At 34.2% G+C, this 14,292-nt stretch overlaps 1 protein-coding gene across 4 annotated transcripts in view; it reads right to left on the bottom strand.

The window, feature by feature from the left end:
* Window positions 1–14,292, bottom strand: part of ITGAV (integrin subunit alpha V) — a 115,523-nt gene that overhangs the window by 20,466 nt on the left and 80,765 nt on the right. For all 4 annotated transcript variants that reach the window (XM_072612597.1, XM_072612595.1, XM_072612596.1 and 1 more), the window contains exons 9-15: window positions 14,198–14,241; window positions 14,054–14,110; window positions 10,552–10,604; window positions 9,833–10,035; window positions 5,437–5,628; window positions 3,513–3,558; window positions 2,540–2,647 (exon numbers count right to left, since the gene is read on the bottom strand). In XM_072612597.1, coding sequence (XP_072468698.1) covers window positions 2,540–2,647; window positions 3,513–3,558; window positions 5,437–5,628; window positions 9,833–10,035; window positions 10,552–10,604; window positions 14,054–14,110; window positions 14,198–14,241 — 703 coding nt within the window. The remainder of the gene's footprint in view (window positions 1–2,539; window positions 2,648–3,512; window positions 3,559–5,436; window positions 5,629–9,832; window positions 10,036–10,551; window positions 10,605–14,053; window positions 14,111–14,197; window positions 14,242–14,292) is intronic.

Raw genomic sequence — 14,292 nt, 5'->3', positions numbered from 1 at the left:
AAATGAGTAAATTTCCTGAGGGGTATTATTGTTGATAATAATAGCCAGTATTTATGTAATGCTTAATGATTGTCTCCTTATATCCTCACAGCAATCCTGGGAGGTAGGTGCTACTATTATCCCTATTTTATAAGAGAGAAAACTAAGGCAGACAGGGGTTAAATGACTTCCTCCAGGTTACACAGATAGTAAATCTATGAGGCTGGATCTAAACTCAGGTCTTCCTAACCCTCAGATCCAACACTCCACTGACCATCTAGCTGCCCTTGTATTAAGAAGTATCAATCATTATTTTAAAGTCAATTCTTGCCATAGAGAACAATGCCTGGGAATTTTCTTTATATAAGGCAGGGGTTCTTTGGCAGTTCGGTGGACTTCTAACCTCTTCTTAAAATAATGTTAACAAAAGTTTTAAAAGATGAGATTACAAAGAAAACATATTTAAATGAAAATATAAATTTTTTTACTATCCAAGATCATGGACTCCCCCCTCCCCCTGCCAAAGTCTCTACATGGATACCAGGTTAAGAACTCCGGCTATCTAGACTTCAAGAACAGCTGGAAATTAAGGTCTAACATATACAGATGAGCCTAAAAATACCTAGATAACTGTAGAAATTGAGATAAAAAATGTTCTTACTCATTAATTAGTCTTGTTACTTTCTCTGCTTCTGAATCATTGTGGACTAAACCCTGAACCTCACTTCTTAACCCTGCCTCCCATCATTAATGTGTTGTTTTTTTCTCTTTTTAACCTAATTTGTACTTCATACACTGTCTCCCATCTCTGCTCCCAATTCCTTTCCTGTTACTGGCTTCTTCCTGCTGCAGTTGTGTTGCCTGACAGTAGAAACAACTACAAACTCATTACTGCCTCCCTCCCCAAACCAGGCATTTCACTAAGCATCATGCCACCAACTCAGCCATAGTTCTTGACAGACCCAGCTGTAACAAAATCACAAAATGACTGTTTCCGTTTAACAAAGGGATGCATCAGAGGATCTTTTAAATAGCAAGTTCCTCAGGAACACATAAATACATGTTTATAATCATCAGTTACTTGACACACTGATGAAGAACATTGTGCAGCTTCCTGAGAGTAGAGAGGAAGGCAAAGACCTTTAAACGTGTTTGGAGCCAATGCCAATTAAAGATTGCCAGAAAAGAACATAAAGAAATTCTGAAATGATAATATAAACCAATGAGGATGATGTTATTCTATTTACAAAAAAAAATTATTTGCATAGAATTCTTCAGTGTAATGCAATAGTTGTTTTTTCTTTATATTTCTTTTTAATTTCAAATCATCTACCTTTCATTCATTACTCAATTCGTGTTTTGGCTGTCTCCAATTTATATTAGAGATATCTGAATATGTGGAAGAAACAAGAAAGAATGGGCTTTTGAGGAAAATCTAAGCATTGTGAGGGTCAGATGAGACAATAATTGTAAAGCACTTAGCATGATGCCTGGCACATAGTAACCACTATATAAATGTTAGGTAGTATTATTTATTTGAAAGGATATAAAGAAGCTAAGAAGCAAAGCTTTATCTCCTAAGACATATTAAGTGCTTCTTCAAAGAGATGATTCCAACTTAGGTTATTTAATCATTACTTAGTATGTTAAGTTGGAAAGGAAAGACAAATAATTCAAATGCACTAAACATTTAGAGGACCATGAAGAAACAAAAGCAAAATTTTATGATTTTATTCCTTGTTCCTTCTGTTTCTTTGGTTTGTTATTTCATTAGCATAAGAAACTCCAAGTATTGAAATTTCATCCACTGTTGCAAACTGGCAACTTGTGGGAAACTATTAGTCTTAAAGATTTCCTGGGACACTGTGAGGTTAAGCACATGATCCCAGGTAAGATAAGTAGCACGTGCTGTGCATGGTTGTATATGCCTGTAAACCCAGATGCCAGGGAGACTGTGGCTAGCAGATTTCTCAAGCTCAGGCATTCTAAGCCAAGGTGGGAATAGTGACTGGGTAAGTGTGACATCAATACAGTGAGCCCCCAGAAGCAAGGGGCCACTAGGTAGCCTGAGGAGATGCACACCAGCCCAGGTTGGAAACAGATCAAGCCAAAGCATCAATGTCATTCAGTAGGAGGATCTAGTCTATGAGTAGCCTCTCCACTCAGCCTGGGTGGGATGGGGAGGGCAAGTCTTTGAAACAAATAAACAAAAAGCCCACATAGCTATTATATGTCAAAAGTAAAACTTGAACCCAAGTCTTTCTAACCCCAAGCCTCGTACAATATCAATTATACTATACTGCATCTCTTTCATGTATAACTGGGCAATTGTGAAAAGGCTATTACTTTTATTTATCAAGTTGTTTGGTAATTCAAGAGCTTTAGTATTGTTTTCTTTGGAGATTATTTCTTTAGTCGTAATATGGAGTTGAAATATAACCCATCCATAAAAAGTGTTTTATATTTATCCTCCCTTGTGTTTCAATTAACTATTTTAACTCATTTACATGCCTACTGAATTAAATATCTGTTAACACTTTTATTAAACAAACATTCTTACCAGGAAACTTTGACATCTGTGCCAGGGAGTGGACAGGCCTTATTATCTTGATTTAGAATGGTGGGATAAACTTCGAGGCCTGCATTTACAGTGATAACTGGCCTGGCTCTGTAGTGGTGACAGTCGTAGTTTAAGGGAAAAAAAGAAAATAAGATAAATTGGGAGAAACTTCTAAATTTTAGCAGATTAGATACAGATTTATGTAGATTATATTTCTTAAATGTGCTCAGTTCAGGGTGTCTCTTCTCCAAATAGGAGCTAGAGAGTTGGTATCTGTAAACATCAATTTTTTTTTTATAATACCCAAAATCAAGATTATCCATCACAAACCAAGGAGACCAAATTTCAGTCTTAAGGCTCGTTTGCTACGCATATGTAAACATAGCCCAAAAAAGAAGTGTAGTTACTAAGGAATACAAATGGAAAATGTTAATGAAGCAGAGTAGATATGGAAAAGCTTTTCTGATGACATCTTAGGACATATGCAATTGATGAAGTACAGATGCAAGAAAAAAATGTCCTAAATTGCAAAAGGAAAAAATATAGTAATAAGACATTAAAAATCATAGTACAGTAACAGAATAGGAACATGAATGATATGAGTACTGAATTTCTCTAACAAGATTATTTATATTAGAACTACTTGAAATTTATTTCCTTGCCTTTTGTAGAAATATTTTTTAATGATACAGCCAAATACAGAGATAAAAACAGAAGAAAATAAATGTAAAAATTTTGAAAATCAAACAGTAAAGGTCTGAATTGCATGATATTTTTTTTAATGACTACAGTTTTACTTAGTATAAACATATAAGAATGACCAACATTTAGCTGAAATGAAATACTGGATAGCAAGTATTACCAATACTCCCTCAGGATTAAGCTGAAGTTCTATATTACTTGATATTTAGTTATAAAATTATCAAATGACTCTGGATGGCTCCCTAAAAGAGGCTCCAGAAGCCTTGCTCACCTATATAAAACAGCTCGGTCCACACCAAAAGCACCTACAATTAAATCTAAAAAAAAGAATAAGACCATGTTATTTTAAAAAATTTATAATTTACTAATAAAAAAGAAAAAATAAATTTTCCCTGGCTAAATTTATTGTCAGATTATTTTAATTTATAATTCTGGTCAAGTTTATGCATTTCCTATTCCTACATTCTTATAAGGACTCAAAAATTCTCAGAAGTTTTTTTCCCCAACAATGAGTCTTAACATTATATCTAAAGGGGAACTGGGGAAAATGTAGGGATTAGAAGATGGCAGACAGGGGAAAAATAGTATAGAACCTGTGATTTTTACCACATCAAAGATTTATTTGGAGGAAAAAAAATAATCACCTGTCTGTATAACCTGTTTCTAGGAACAAAACTTCTAAAACAAGAGCCTTAGCATGAGCTATGTTATACCATATATGCCCCTTGCTCTATGTAGTAAAAGGGAAAATTAATTTCCAGTTCCCTAGTTGCCTTACTGAAATCATGATTTTAAGCATTCAAATGTCATAACACATGTAAAATTTTTTTTTTAATTAAACTAAACAAACACCAAAGAAAATGATTTTTTTTCCATATAATTAAGTGCATGAAAAACAGCTAGGTGACACAATGGATAAAGCACTGAATTTGGAGTCAGGAAGACTTGAACCTTCTAGTCTTAAACACTTATTAGCAGTGTGACCCTGGGCAAGTCATTTCACCTCTGTCTTCATTTTCTCGTCTATAAAATGTGAAAATAGTAGCATTTAAATCCAAAAGTTGTAGTGGGGATCAAATGAGATAATATCTGAAAAAAAAAAAACAAAAACTTGGCAAACTTTAAAAACTGTAGCCATAGTAATTATTATGATCATTATTATTATTTTGGTTGGTTGTTATCCCTCTTTCTCAAAGAGGACCAAAATAACATCAGTATATTGGGGTCAAAGTACAGTGTGTCAAATGGTCTAACAGCCATCCTGACCAATATGAGCCTGGAAGGCCCACAGGTCAGACACAAATGGTCCATATTATTATAATCAGAACAAAAAAAGGAAGATTTCGTACGAAGTTTCAGATTTCTTTTATGCACAGTTTGCTTTTTTAAAAACATGTAATAACTTCATTCTATGGCTTTTACAGCTGTCCTGCTTGTCTGTGCTTCTCTCTGGCCAGAAGACTTCTCTTTGCCATTTTAAAAAGTAGATATTTCAATAGCATTACATTCTTTCCTGTTTTCATGTGTAAGCCACAGAGGAACATGTATATTACTAAGTTAAATCTACTGTAAATGTATAAATGTAATGAACTCAGAAAATTATTGTAGTACATTAAGTTCTCCATTATATACATTTTTTTACAAAAGACATGCTCTTCTGTTGCAATCCTAGCTAGGAAAAAATGAAAATTGTATACTTTAGTAGAATTATATATGCATAACTTCATGTACATAATTCTCATAATAGCTCCTAACTATGTATTCTGTGTATGTATATATAAAGGTTTCCATGTAGACATATACATTTATACATGCACGCATTTATATATGCACACACATTAAATGCACACATATGTATAGGATAATCTGATCTGCTTCATAAACTTTCATAAACATACATTTTTAGGGTTGGAAAAGCTTTTGGAGAATATTTAATGCAACCTCCTCACTTTGTAGAAACTGAGGCCAAGAAAGACGAAGTGATTTGCTCAAAGCCACTTGACTAGTTAGTAACAAACTGAGGCTAGAATCCAGCCATCCTAACTTCCAGGCATTTATTCATACCACACCTTTCATTATTGCCCTTCACAAAAATCATATGGAAATCAGTTAAATGTAAGTGCTTGATATTTCATTTTTACTATAAATCAACATAGCAAACACTGATTTTAACATACATATGTACACTGTTTTACCTGGGTATCCATTTTGATCTATATCTGTGGCTCCTTTCAATGAGTACCCAAAGCTTGGTGGCATGGCCCGGGCAGCCCACTGTCCTTCTAGGATTTGAGATGGCACTGAATTTAAGCCCGTGGCTCTTCCATTGTAGATATAAACAATACCTCGTTTTTCTTCTCCCCCATAGGGGGCAGCAATTGCAACATCTGTGAATAAAAAGGGAACACTTTAGAAAGTCTGAGTATCTGTAGGAAAAAGACTTATGGATTCCCATAAATCACTCCAATAGATAAATTCAGCATTAAAGCTTGAGTGCAGTATTGTTTCTTCAAAGGCAATACTTCAGTACAAATTGAAACAAACCAGATCCCTTAGACATATCGTTGGATTCTAAGTACTAGAGATCAGAATGGCCCAGAAAAACGTTTCAGCAGGATATACTTATGGAAATGAGACAGTTCTGTGGCACAGAGGTATTTTCCAGCTCTTGTAATTTAAAGCATCATAATATTTACAATTAATGCCTGACTTTGGCTATCAGAAACTGTTATCTTTGAAAACAAGAAAAGCAACAAGAAATGAAGGTGGCACAAGAGGATTTCAAGTTAAAGACTGAACCTAAAACAAAACCCCACAGACAGGGATCCCCAGGAACCTGTCCTGGATATTAGTGTTTTCTCTTCCTCGAATTAATGTATATTTACTTCCCTCCATAGAATATTAAGTTCTTTGAAGGCGAGAATTGTTTCTATATCCTATGCATCTAACACAGTGCCTTGCATATAGAAAATATGTAATAAATACTTGTTAAATTGCACTGAATTGGACAGGTGAATATAGAACATATGACAGGTTTTGTGCATTACCCTGATCTTTCCAAGTTCAATTTCTGTACAAAATGAAGAAATAGGAATTTATATTGACTGCCTTCTGAAGCTTTCCTGGGATCACCATTATCCTTCTTAGCTTAGCTTAGAAAGTCTTTTACCTTGTGAATTGTTCCATAGATCTGTTAATGAACTTGAACTCCTGGGCACTCTGACCATGTAACTAATATTCAGGTAATTAATGGCATGTCTGTTTCTTAATTTCATTACAGACCAGATCAACTTTAAAACAATGTGGGAGGTTATGTTTCTTAAAGCAAACAGCATCCCTTAGATATATCTGCCTTATAAAAAGCATAGTCCAAATAACACTGAATATCCAAGTCAAAGGGAGTCACAGAGTTATGTTGAGATTAGTCATGTAATTAAAAACTAAATTAAAATACACACCTTAAGGCTTGCCCTCAAAACTGAGATGTATTTAGGATTTCATCAGATTTAATAGCATCTTCTTTCACATTTATAATAGCAATTCATGGTCAAGACCTCAGCTTATCGCTAAAATTTTATCAGTTATAGAAAAAAAACAAAGCAAGTCTGATTCCTGCAGGAGTCACAGAACAGTCAAGCAGATGAGAGGAGGAGGAGGAGGATTGCATTCCAGATAATTTCAAATAAAAAAAGAACTTAAATTTCCTTAAGATGTTGCCTGAATTTTGAGGGGATTTCTATCCATCTTATTATGAAAGATACTAGGAAGCTATTCCACTTGAAGCGATTTATACTATGAATTTAACATTAAGGAAGGCCAGAATGGGTCAGACCAGCTCATTCTGGTACTCTAGCTCTAACAGTGACATTAAGGGATATTCTGGGAGACCACGATTCTTCTGGATGTTAACCTCCAAAGGTTAGGACTATGCTTTATATTTACTATCTTCTTTCAATATTCAATTTTGGTGTTATCTATTATAAAATTTAAAACTTCACTCAATCTATTCAAGTTTCTAATAGTAATTTTATTAGTTATTAACCCAAACAAGTACTTACCTCATTTGTCCCATAAATGCCTCTTTGAAGCTTCAGTAATAACCATACCCTTAAAATTGTCACATATGCAGGAAGATGATAAAAATAACTGGATATCAAATTTAGATAGATTCTAGCATCTGCAGTTAGGTAAAGAAAAGTCCATATCCATTCTATCATGATTTCATACTTATTGATCATATCTTTCTTTTTCTCTAAACTTGAGTTTTATTGCTGCTGCTGCTACTGCTACTGTTATTATTAAGATTCTCCTCACAAAAGAAATTCATCTACCTCCTTTATCTCTTTCTCGAGAATTCTGACTACAGCTACACACCATATACTTAGATATTAACGCTATGCTTTCGTACAAAGGTAGGAGATTGACTTCTATTTTGTTTCTGGTGTCCTTCCGTAATATCCATACTCAGTATTTATGCCTTGTTTAGCAACAGCAGACTGGTCTGATGTCTGATTGTGATGTCTCCAAGTACCTGCATCTTGTCCTTGATACATATGAACATCTCATTGTCCAACATGTGATAAACTCAGTTTGAGTAATTTTCTCTAAAAGTGTTAGGAGCATATAATCCTTAAAGTCACTCTCCTCTGTTACAAGACTTTAAAATGCCAAATTTTCTTGGTAGTGATATCTTTGACAGTATGTTTTTAGGGAGCAAAATTTACATCTGAATAGTTTTGCCCAGTTACTAACTTATTAGGATGGTATTATATAATAAATATCAAACAAATGACTTTCCATCAAGTTATGACACAAGTGGAGAAGGGAAGGGGGGAAAAGATTCTCTTACTTCACCAAAAATGCTTGAACTATGGGGAGTGATTGTAGTGTTGACCTCTTCGGGTTTGAAAATGCAATAGTTTGTGGATTTTATTTTTCTGGACATCAATAGATCACAAGGAGGATCAGACAGATCAATTTGTCATTAGGTTGCTACACAAATATTTCACTGTTACTATTACTGCTAAGAAAAAAAGTCTACTCCTTCACCTTTACTCCCTTATGAACTGATAGAAAACCCTGAAGTACTTTCTAAAGTATTTTCACTCAGATATTTGGGATTTTTGCCTTATTTTGTTGGGATGTTATTTTTTTAAGTAACTGGTTTCTTACATATTGTTTCATCCTCGATGTATGGACAAAAATGCTATTAATATTTCCAACGCAATTCAATTCAGTATACATCTATAAAGTGCCTACTAGGTATAAAGAAATATGGTGGGTCCTTGGGATATACAAAATGAAACTCTTCCTGACCTCAAGGAGCTTACATTCCATGGAATGTATTCCAATACATCCAAGGTGAAACGCTGCTATTTACTTTTGTTCAGTCATTTCAGTTGTGTCAGACTCTTTGTGACCTGATTGGGAGTTTTCCTCATAAAGATACTGGAGTGATTTGCCACTTTCTTCTCCAGTGGATCTATTTTTTCAGGTCATCAGAGGTTAAGTGACTTGACCAGGGTCATACAAGGAAATGTCTGAGGCTGGATTTGAACTCAGGTCTTCCTAACTCCAGGCCCCATGCTCTATCTACTGAGCCAACAGCTGCCTCCAACTATTGATGCTTTCTGTGCATGGGGAAAATCAAAGAATTCTGCCACATATTTTTGCCAAAGAGAAGAATTAAGAGAGACATAAAATGTTTTTAAGTACTTGAAGAGCTGTTATGTGGAGAAGAAAGTACACTTGGTCTGTTTGTTCCAGAGAAGAGATTCAAGAACAATGAGTGGAAGTTACAGAGACAAATTTTTGCTTTATATCAGGGAAATGATCATAGGATCATATATTTAGAGCTGGAAGTGACTTTAGAGAAAATTCAGCCCAATTTTCTCATTTAAAGAGGAGGAAAATGAGGTGCAGAGATGTTGAGTGATTTGCTAGGGGTCATACAAATGGTGTCTAAGGCAGGATTTGAACTCTCCTCTTCTCTACTCTAAATCCAGTGCCTTTTACATTATGTCATCTATTTGCTTAAAATTAGAGCTATCCAAAAATGGAATGAACTCCCATAATAAGTGATGCATTTCCCATCTTCGGAGGTCTTCAACAGAGGCTAGATGACCATTTTTTGGACATGTAACATGAGGGATTCCCTGAGCCCAGGCAATTTTACATTTTCTGCTAACTCAGCACAAGAGGGCACTATAGCTTAGCAGAATATATATTCCACTCTTTTTACAGAGGACATTGATAATAGCAGCATTAAAACCAACCAGAAGTCTCACAAACTACAGTATAGAGTATATGTCTACAGGTAGCAACAATAACGATGTTATCAATGAATTAATCTGACAGTATATTCCTGAAAAAAATGACAATTCAGTAGAGACTGATGTTTTGGTTTTTTAAAGTGAATAACTTACAAGAAGAAAGTAGTGAGTTTTTGTCTAATATAATGTATTATTCATCGAAGCTGAACTCTCTTTGGAAAGAAAATTGTTGTCATCAACTATCATGTATAAGATCTCTATGACTTTTTGTTTAAGCATTGCAAGTCAACAGCCAACAGTTAATGAAATGCTGTCTTACCATTAAAGCCATCCTGGTCAAGATCTCCCAGAGGGGCAATAGCACTACCAAATCTGGCAAAGATCTCAAAGCCATTCAGCTTTATGATCTGAAAACCTCCTGAAGCTTGCTGCAGGCATATGGAGACCTGACCCACTTCTTGAAGTTTGCCATCAGACCCCCGATCCATGAAGAGAGGAGCTCCAATAAATACATCTGCATAACTGTAGAAAACAGTCTTTCAATATGTATATAAGTCTTGCATATATATATATATATATATATATATATATATATATATATATATATATATATATATATATATATATATGCTAGTCAATAACAAATTTTCTACTTGTCACTAACTTATCTGTCCTTTTTGCATCTCTCACAACTACACAGACACATTAAGTGATCTCTAGGGTGATCATTTCAGCTTCAGGTCTGCCTTTAAGTTTGTATAGCATCTGCAAACCATTTGTACAATGAGTTCATTTCTTGATACTAGAAACATTAACGAAAAGCAAAAGATCTGTCTCCAATTAGGATTACAAATTATGGGACCATATTAAACATTTTTAAAATGAAGTGTGTTTTACAGATTTGCATGAGAAAAGTGTATACAGAAACAGAAGAGGGTAAAAAAAAAATTACTCTAAACCAGTTTATTTAGATTTAATAAAGCTCTTCATAAACAATGAAAGAGTTCAGGGAAACATTTTTTTTAAAGAAAAACTTACTTATCCCCATTAATGTCAGTGGCAGCTACAGAAAATCCAAAATATGCAGCCATCTGGATAACAAGATGAAAATAATATGTTAAAATTCCATCTAACTGGTTTACAGATGCCATTTTTGTCTTTTATTTTTCAAACAGACAAAAAATATTTTCACATGTCTTCAAATTTTTGAAATATTTATGGTCTCCCTCCACTATTATCACCCTTTAAAAAGAAACAATAATTTGGTAATAAGGTACTTGTTTGTTTTCCTAAAGTCTGCAATAGTAAGAACAAGAGAATCCTAAATAAACTTCATTCAAATGACTCCAAGAATCTGCCATTTTCACAAAGGTCTTATCATCAAGAACTGCCATTTAACTACATCTGTGGTGGATTTCCTTCCTGTCCTGCATTCTTTCCCATTACTCAGACACTCACATACTCTTCCTTTTTAGTGGAATTCTGGAAGCTGATATTCCTCATGCTTAAAATAAACTCATATTAAAAAGTGCCAATTGCCACTTATTGGAAAATTGAAAAGTGAATAAAAAAGCTTTTTTTAAATTGCATTTTAAATAAATTGTCTTTTGAAGAGAGATGGAAATTTTGCTCCTCCTTATCAATCACTTTGCTAGTTTATTTTGTGGTTATATTCCACTAGATTCAATCTTTTATCCAGTGACACTCTCTCCCAAATCCACAGAGGGGGTTTATTAATTCCAAATTCCACTTAGATTGCTATAAAGCTAGTATCAACAGTATTTAGTATAATGGCATTCTCAGTGGCCAAGAATGTAGTTATCTAATCTAAAAATTATTATTGTTTTAATGATAATCAACAATTTAACAATAATTAATGAATTTTTCCTTTATGTTCTCTTTAGGATTTTGTGATACTACTCCATCTTAGTTTTCCTTCTCCTATCTGTCTCACTTCTCCTTCACAGTCTCCTTTGCTGGATCTTTATCAATGAATGTCATGCCTACTAACTGTAAGTATTATGCATGACTCTGTCCTGGGCCCTCTCCTTCTTTATCCATGTGTTACCTCTTTTGGTGAGTTCATCAGCTTATATGAATTCAATTATCATCTCTATGCAAATGATTCTTATATTTATATACAGCATTAGTTCCCTCCTAAATTCTGGTTCTAACTGGGTGGGGGGAAGCAAATTAGTAATTATTATTGTTATGACTATTGATCTTTATGGTAGCTTACACTGAAATAGTGCTTATTATAGCACTAGATAAGGTACTGTGCTAAGCACTTTACAAATATTATCTCATTCAATTCTTATAACAACCTTGGGAGGTAGGTGCTATTATTACCCTCATTCTACAGATGAGGAAACTGAGGCAAATAAAGGTTAAGGGGATACACAGTGTCTGAGATCAGATCAAGATTTCCTAATTCTAGTCCAGTACTTCATCCACTGTGCCACCTAGATGCCTACATATTGGACATTTCATGCTGGGTATTCCCTAGGCATCTCAAATTCAACCCAAACTCCCTCTCCTGAATTACTCTATTACTTTCAAGAGTACCACCATTCTACCAGTCACCCAAGCTCACAAACTTCAGTGCCATCCTTGACAACTCATTCTCATATGCCCAATGTATCCCAATATGCCAGCTTTTGCAATTTCTACCTTCACAATATCACGTATGCATATCCCCTTTTCTCTATTCACATAGCTACCCCTCTAGTTCAGACCTTTATCACCTCTTACCTAGAATACTACAATGACCTTTTAATTAGTCTCCCTGACTCAATTCTCTTTTCAAGCCAATTTATTCTCAAATAAGCTGCAAATGATTTTCATAAAGCTTAGCTCTTTCTACCCTACTCAAAAAAAATCCAGTGGCTCCTTACTTATTCCAAGATCAAATACAAAATCCTTTACGTATATTTATATCTTAGTGCCTTCCTACCTTTCCAATCTTCTTATACTTTACTCTCCTCCACATATTCTATACTACTCCACATAATCTATAATATTCTATAATATAATTATAATTCTATAATACATTGTGTACTGACACAATGGCTGTTCTCTGCTTATAATACTTGATTTTTCATCTCCAATCTCCTATATCTCTACTGGATGTTCCTTAGCGATGAAATTCTGTGCCTCTTCACCTCTATCTTTTAGAATGTGGGACTTCCTTCAAAATTCAGCTTATACACCTACCTTCCATAGGAGGTCCTATCTAAGGTCCCCTTCCATCTACTATGTATGTATCTTTTATTTACCTATTAAATTACATTTTCTCCCTCATTAGAATTTAAGCTCCTTGAGATGACAGAACATTTTTGCCCTTCTTGATCTTGTCAAAGTTTAAACAGTATTGGGCATATAGTAAGTATTTAATGCTTGCGATTCTTTGATAAATGTTAATGGATATTTTTAATTATTTGAAAAGGTATTGATTAAACTTTCTATTTTATTATTTTGCTATTCTTTTCTTTAAATATTATTTAATTTGCTGATTCTGTAATGTATACAATACAGACTGCTTCAAAATGTCTCATATAGAAAGAGGAAATTTGATACATTAAATTTCCTTTTGACTGAAGTAAAAAGTTTTGTTTTGAACAACAGACAAAGCAAAGTTTGTATGTATTACCCAATATGCAGATATGTACATACCAGGCCATTCTAGGTATTCTATCAAACTATATGTATTGATAATGCCTTTTTGCTTATTGTTAATATAATTTTGCTTCTTAATGGGAAGATCTTCCCCACCCATTAATGGGCCTCTCCATTAAGGGGAGTTTGATTAGGGAAGATTTGCAGGAAGACCCACACCTTTTGTTAATTTTCTAATGAGGAATTGGGTCATGAGAGGTCATGCCCTCTGGCTCTGAAAAGAGTATATATACTCTGAGGGGAGGTTGTGCTTTGGGACTTAGTTTTGGAAGAAGGTTGGTGTGCCAGATGAGACTCTGGGAAACTACGAAGCAGCCCCTCTGCTTTGCAAACCCAGATGTCGGTGCTTCCCTCTCTGGTAACTGTGTGTGTATGCAATGATCAGACAATTGGAAAGCTCTCTATTGGTCTTGTATTTTTCTCTAATGGTGAATGATATATATATGTTTGATTAAAGAAGATTGTTAATCCCTCAAAAGCTGCCTTTCCTTCTATGAATGCAAATCTAAGAACCTACAATAGCAGGCCCCCTGGGTATGTTGGGGTGCTTATTGTCACACTATACTAAAAGGTATCTATCAAGAGTCAAAAACTGCTACATAAATCAAGAGAAGAATGATATTTTCCTATCACAGTTACAAAAGGATCTTCTTAAACTAATTATTCTGATTTTAAAAATAAAAGTTCTTCACTACCAAATTCAGAATATTATGCACTCATTATAAAAATTGGAAACATACATTTTTAAGAACATACAACATGTTTTACATATGTCTGACTACTACTATATGTACATATATGCACATATATTTACAGTTTATTAATTTGCTATCTATTAAATATAAAGCAATTTTAAGAGGCTTACCTGTTCTCCAGTAAAATTATACAAAGAAGACATATTTTTTCCATCATAAATATAAACCTGTTTAAGATAAATGAAATTTTATGAAAATATGGTAAAATGTGAGATGCTCTAACTTCTACAAAGGACAGATTTTAATTTTCCTACCATTCCCAATGTCCTTGCAGCTCTGGGGACTCCAGAAACAAAGTCTGAAAAAACACAATGACTTTAATTATTGAGTAAAAATAAATTCATGATTA

This window comes from Notamacropus eugenii, chromosome 5 (assembly GCF_028372415.1).
Source record: "Notamacropus eugenii isolate mMacEug1 chromosome 5, mMacEug1.pri_v2, whole genome shotgun sequence".
NCBI classification, from domain to species: Eukaryota; Metazoa; Chordata; class Mammalia; order Diprotodontia; family Macropodidae; genus Notamacropus; species Notamacropus eugenii.
This window is presented reverse-complemented; position numbering and strand designations above follow the sequence as displayed.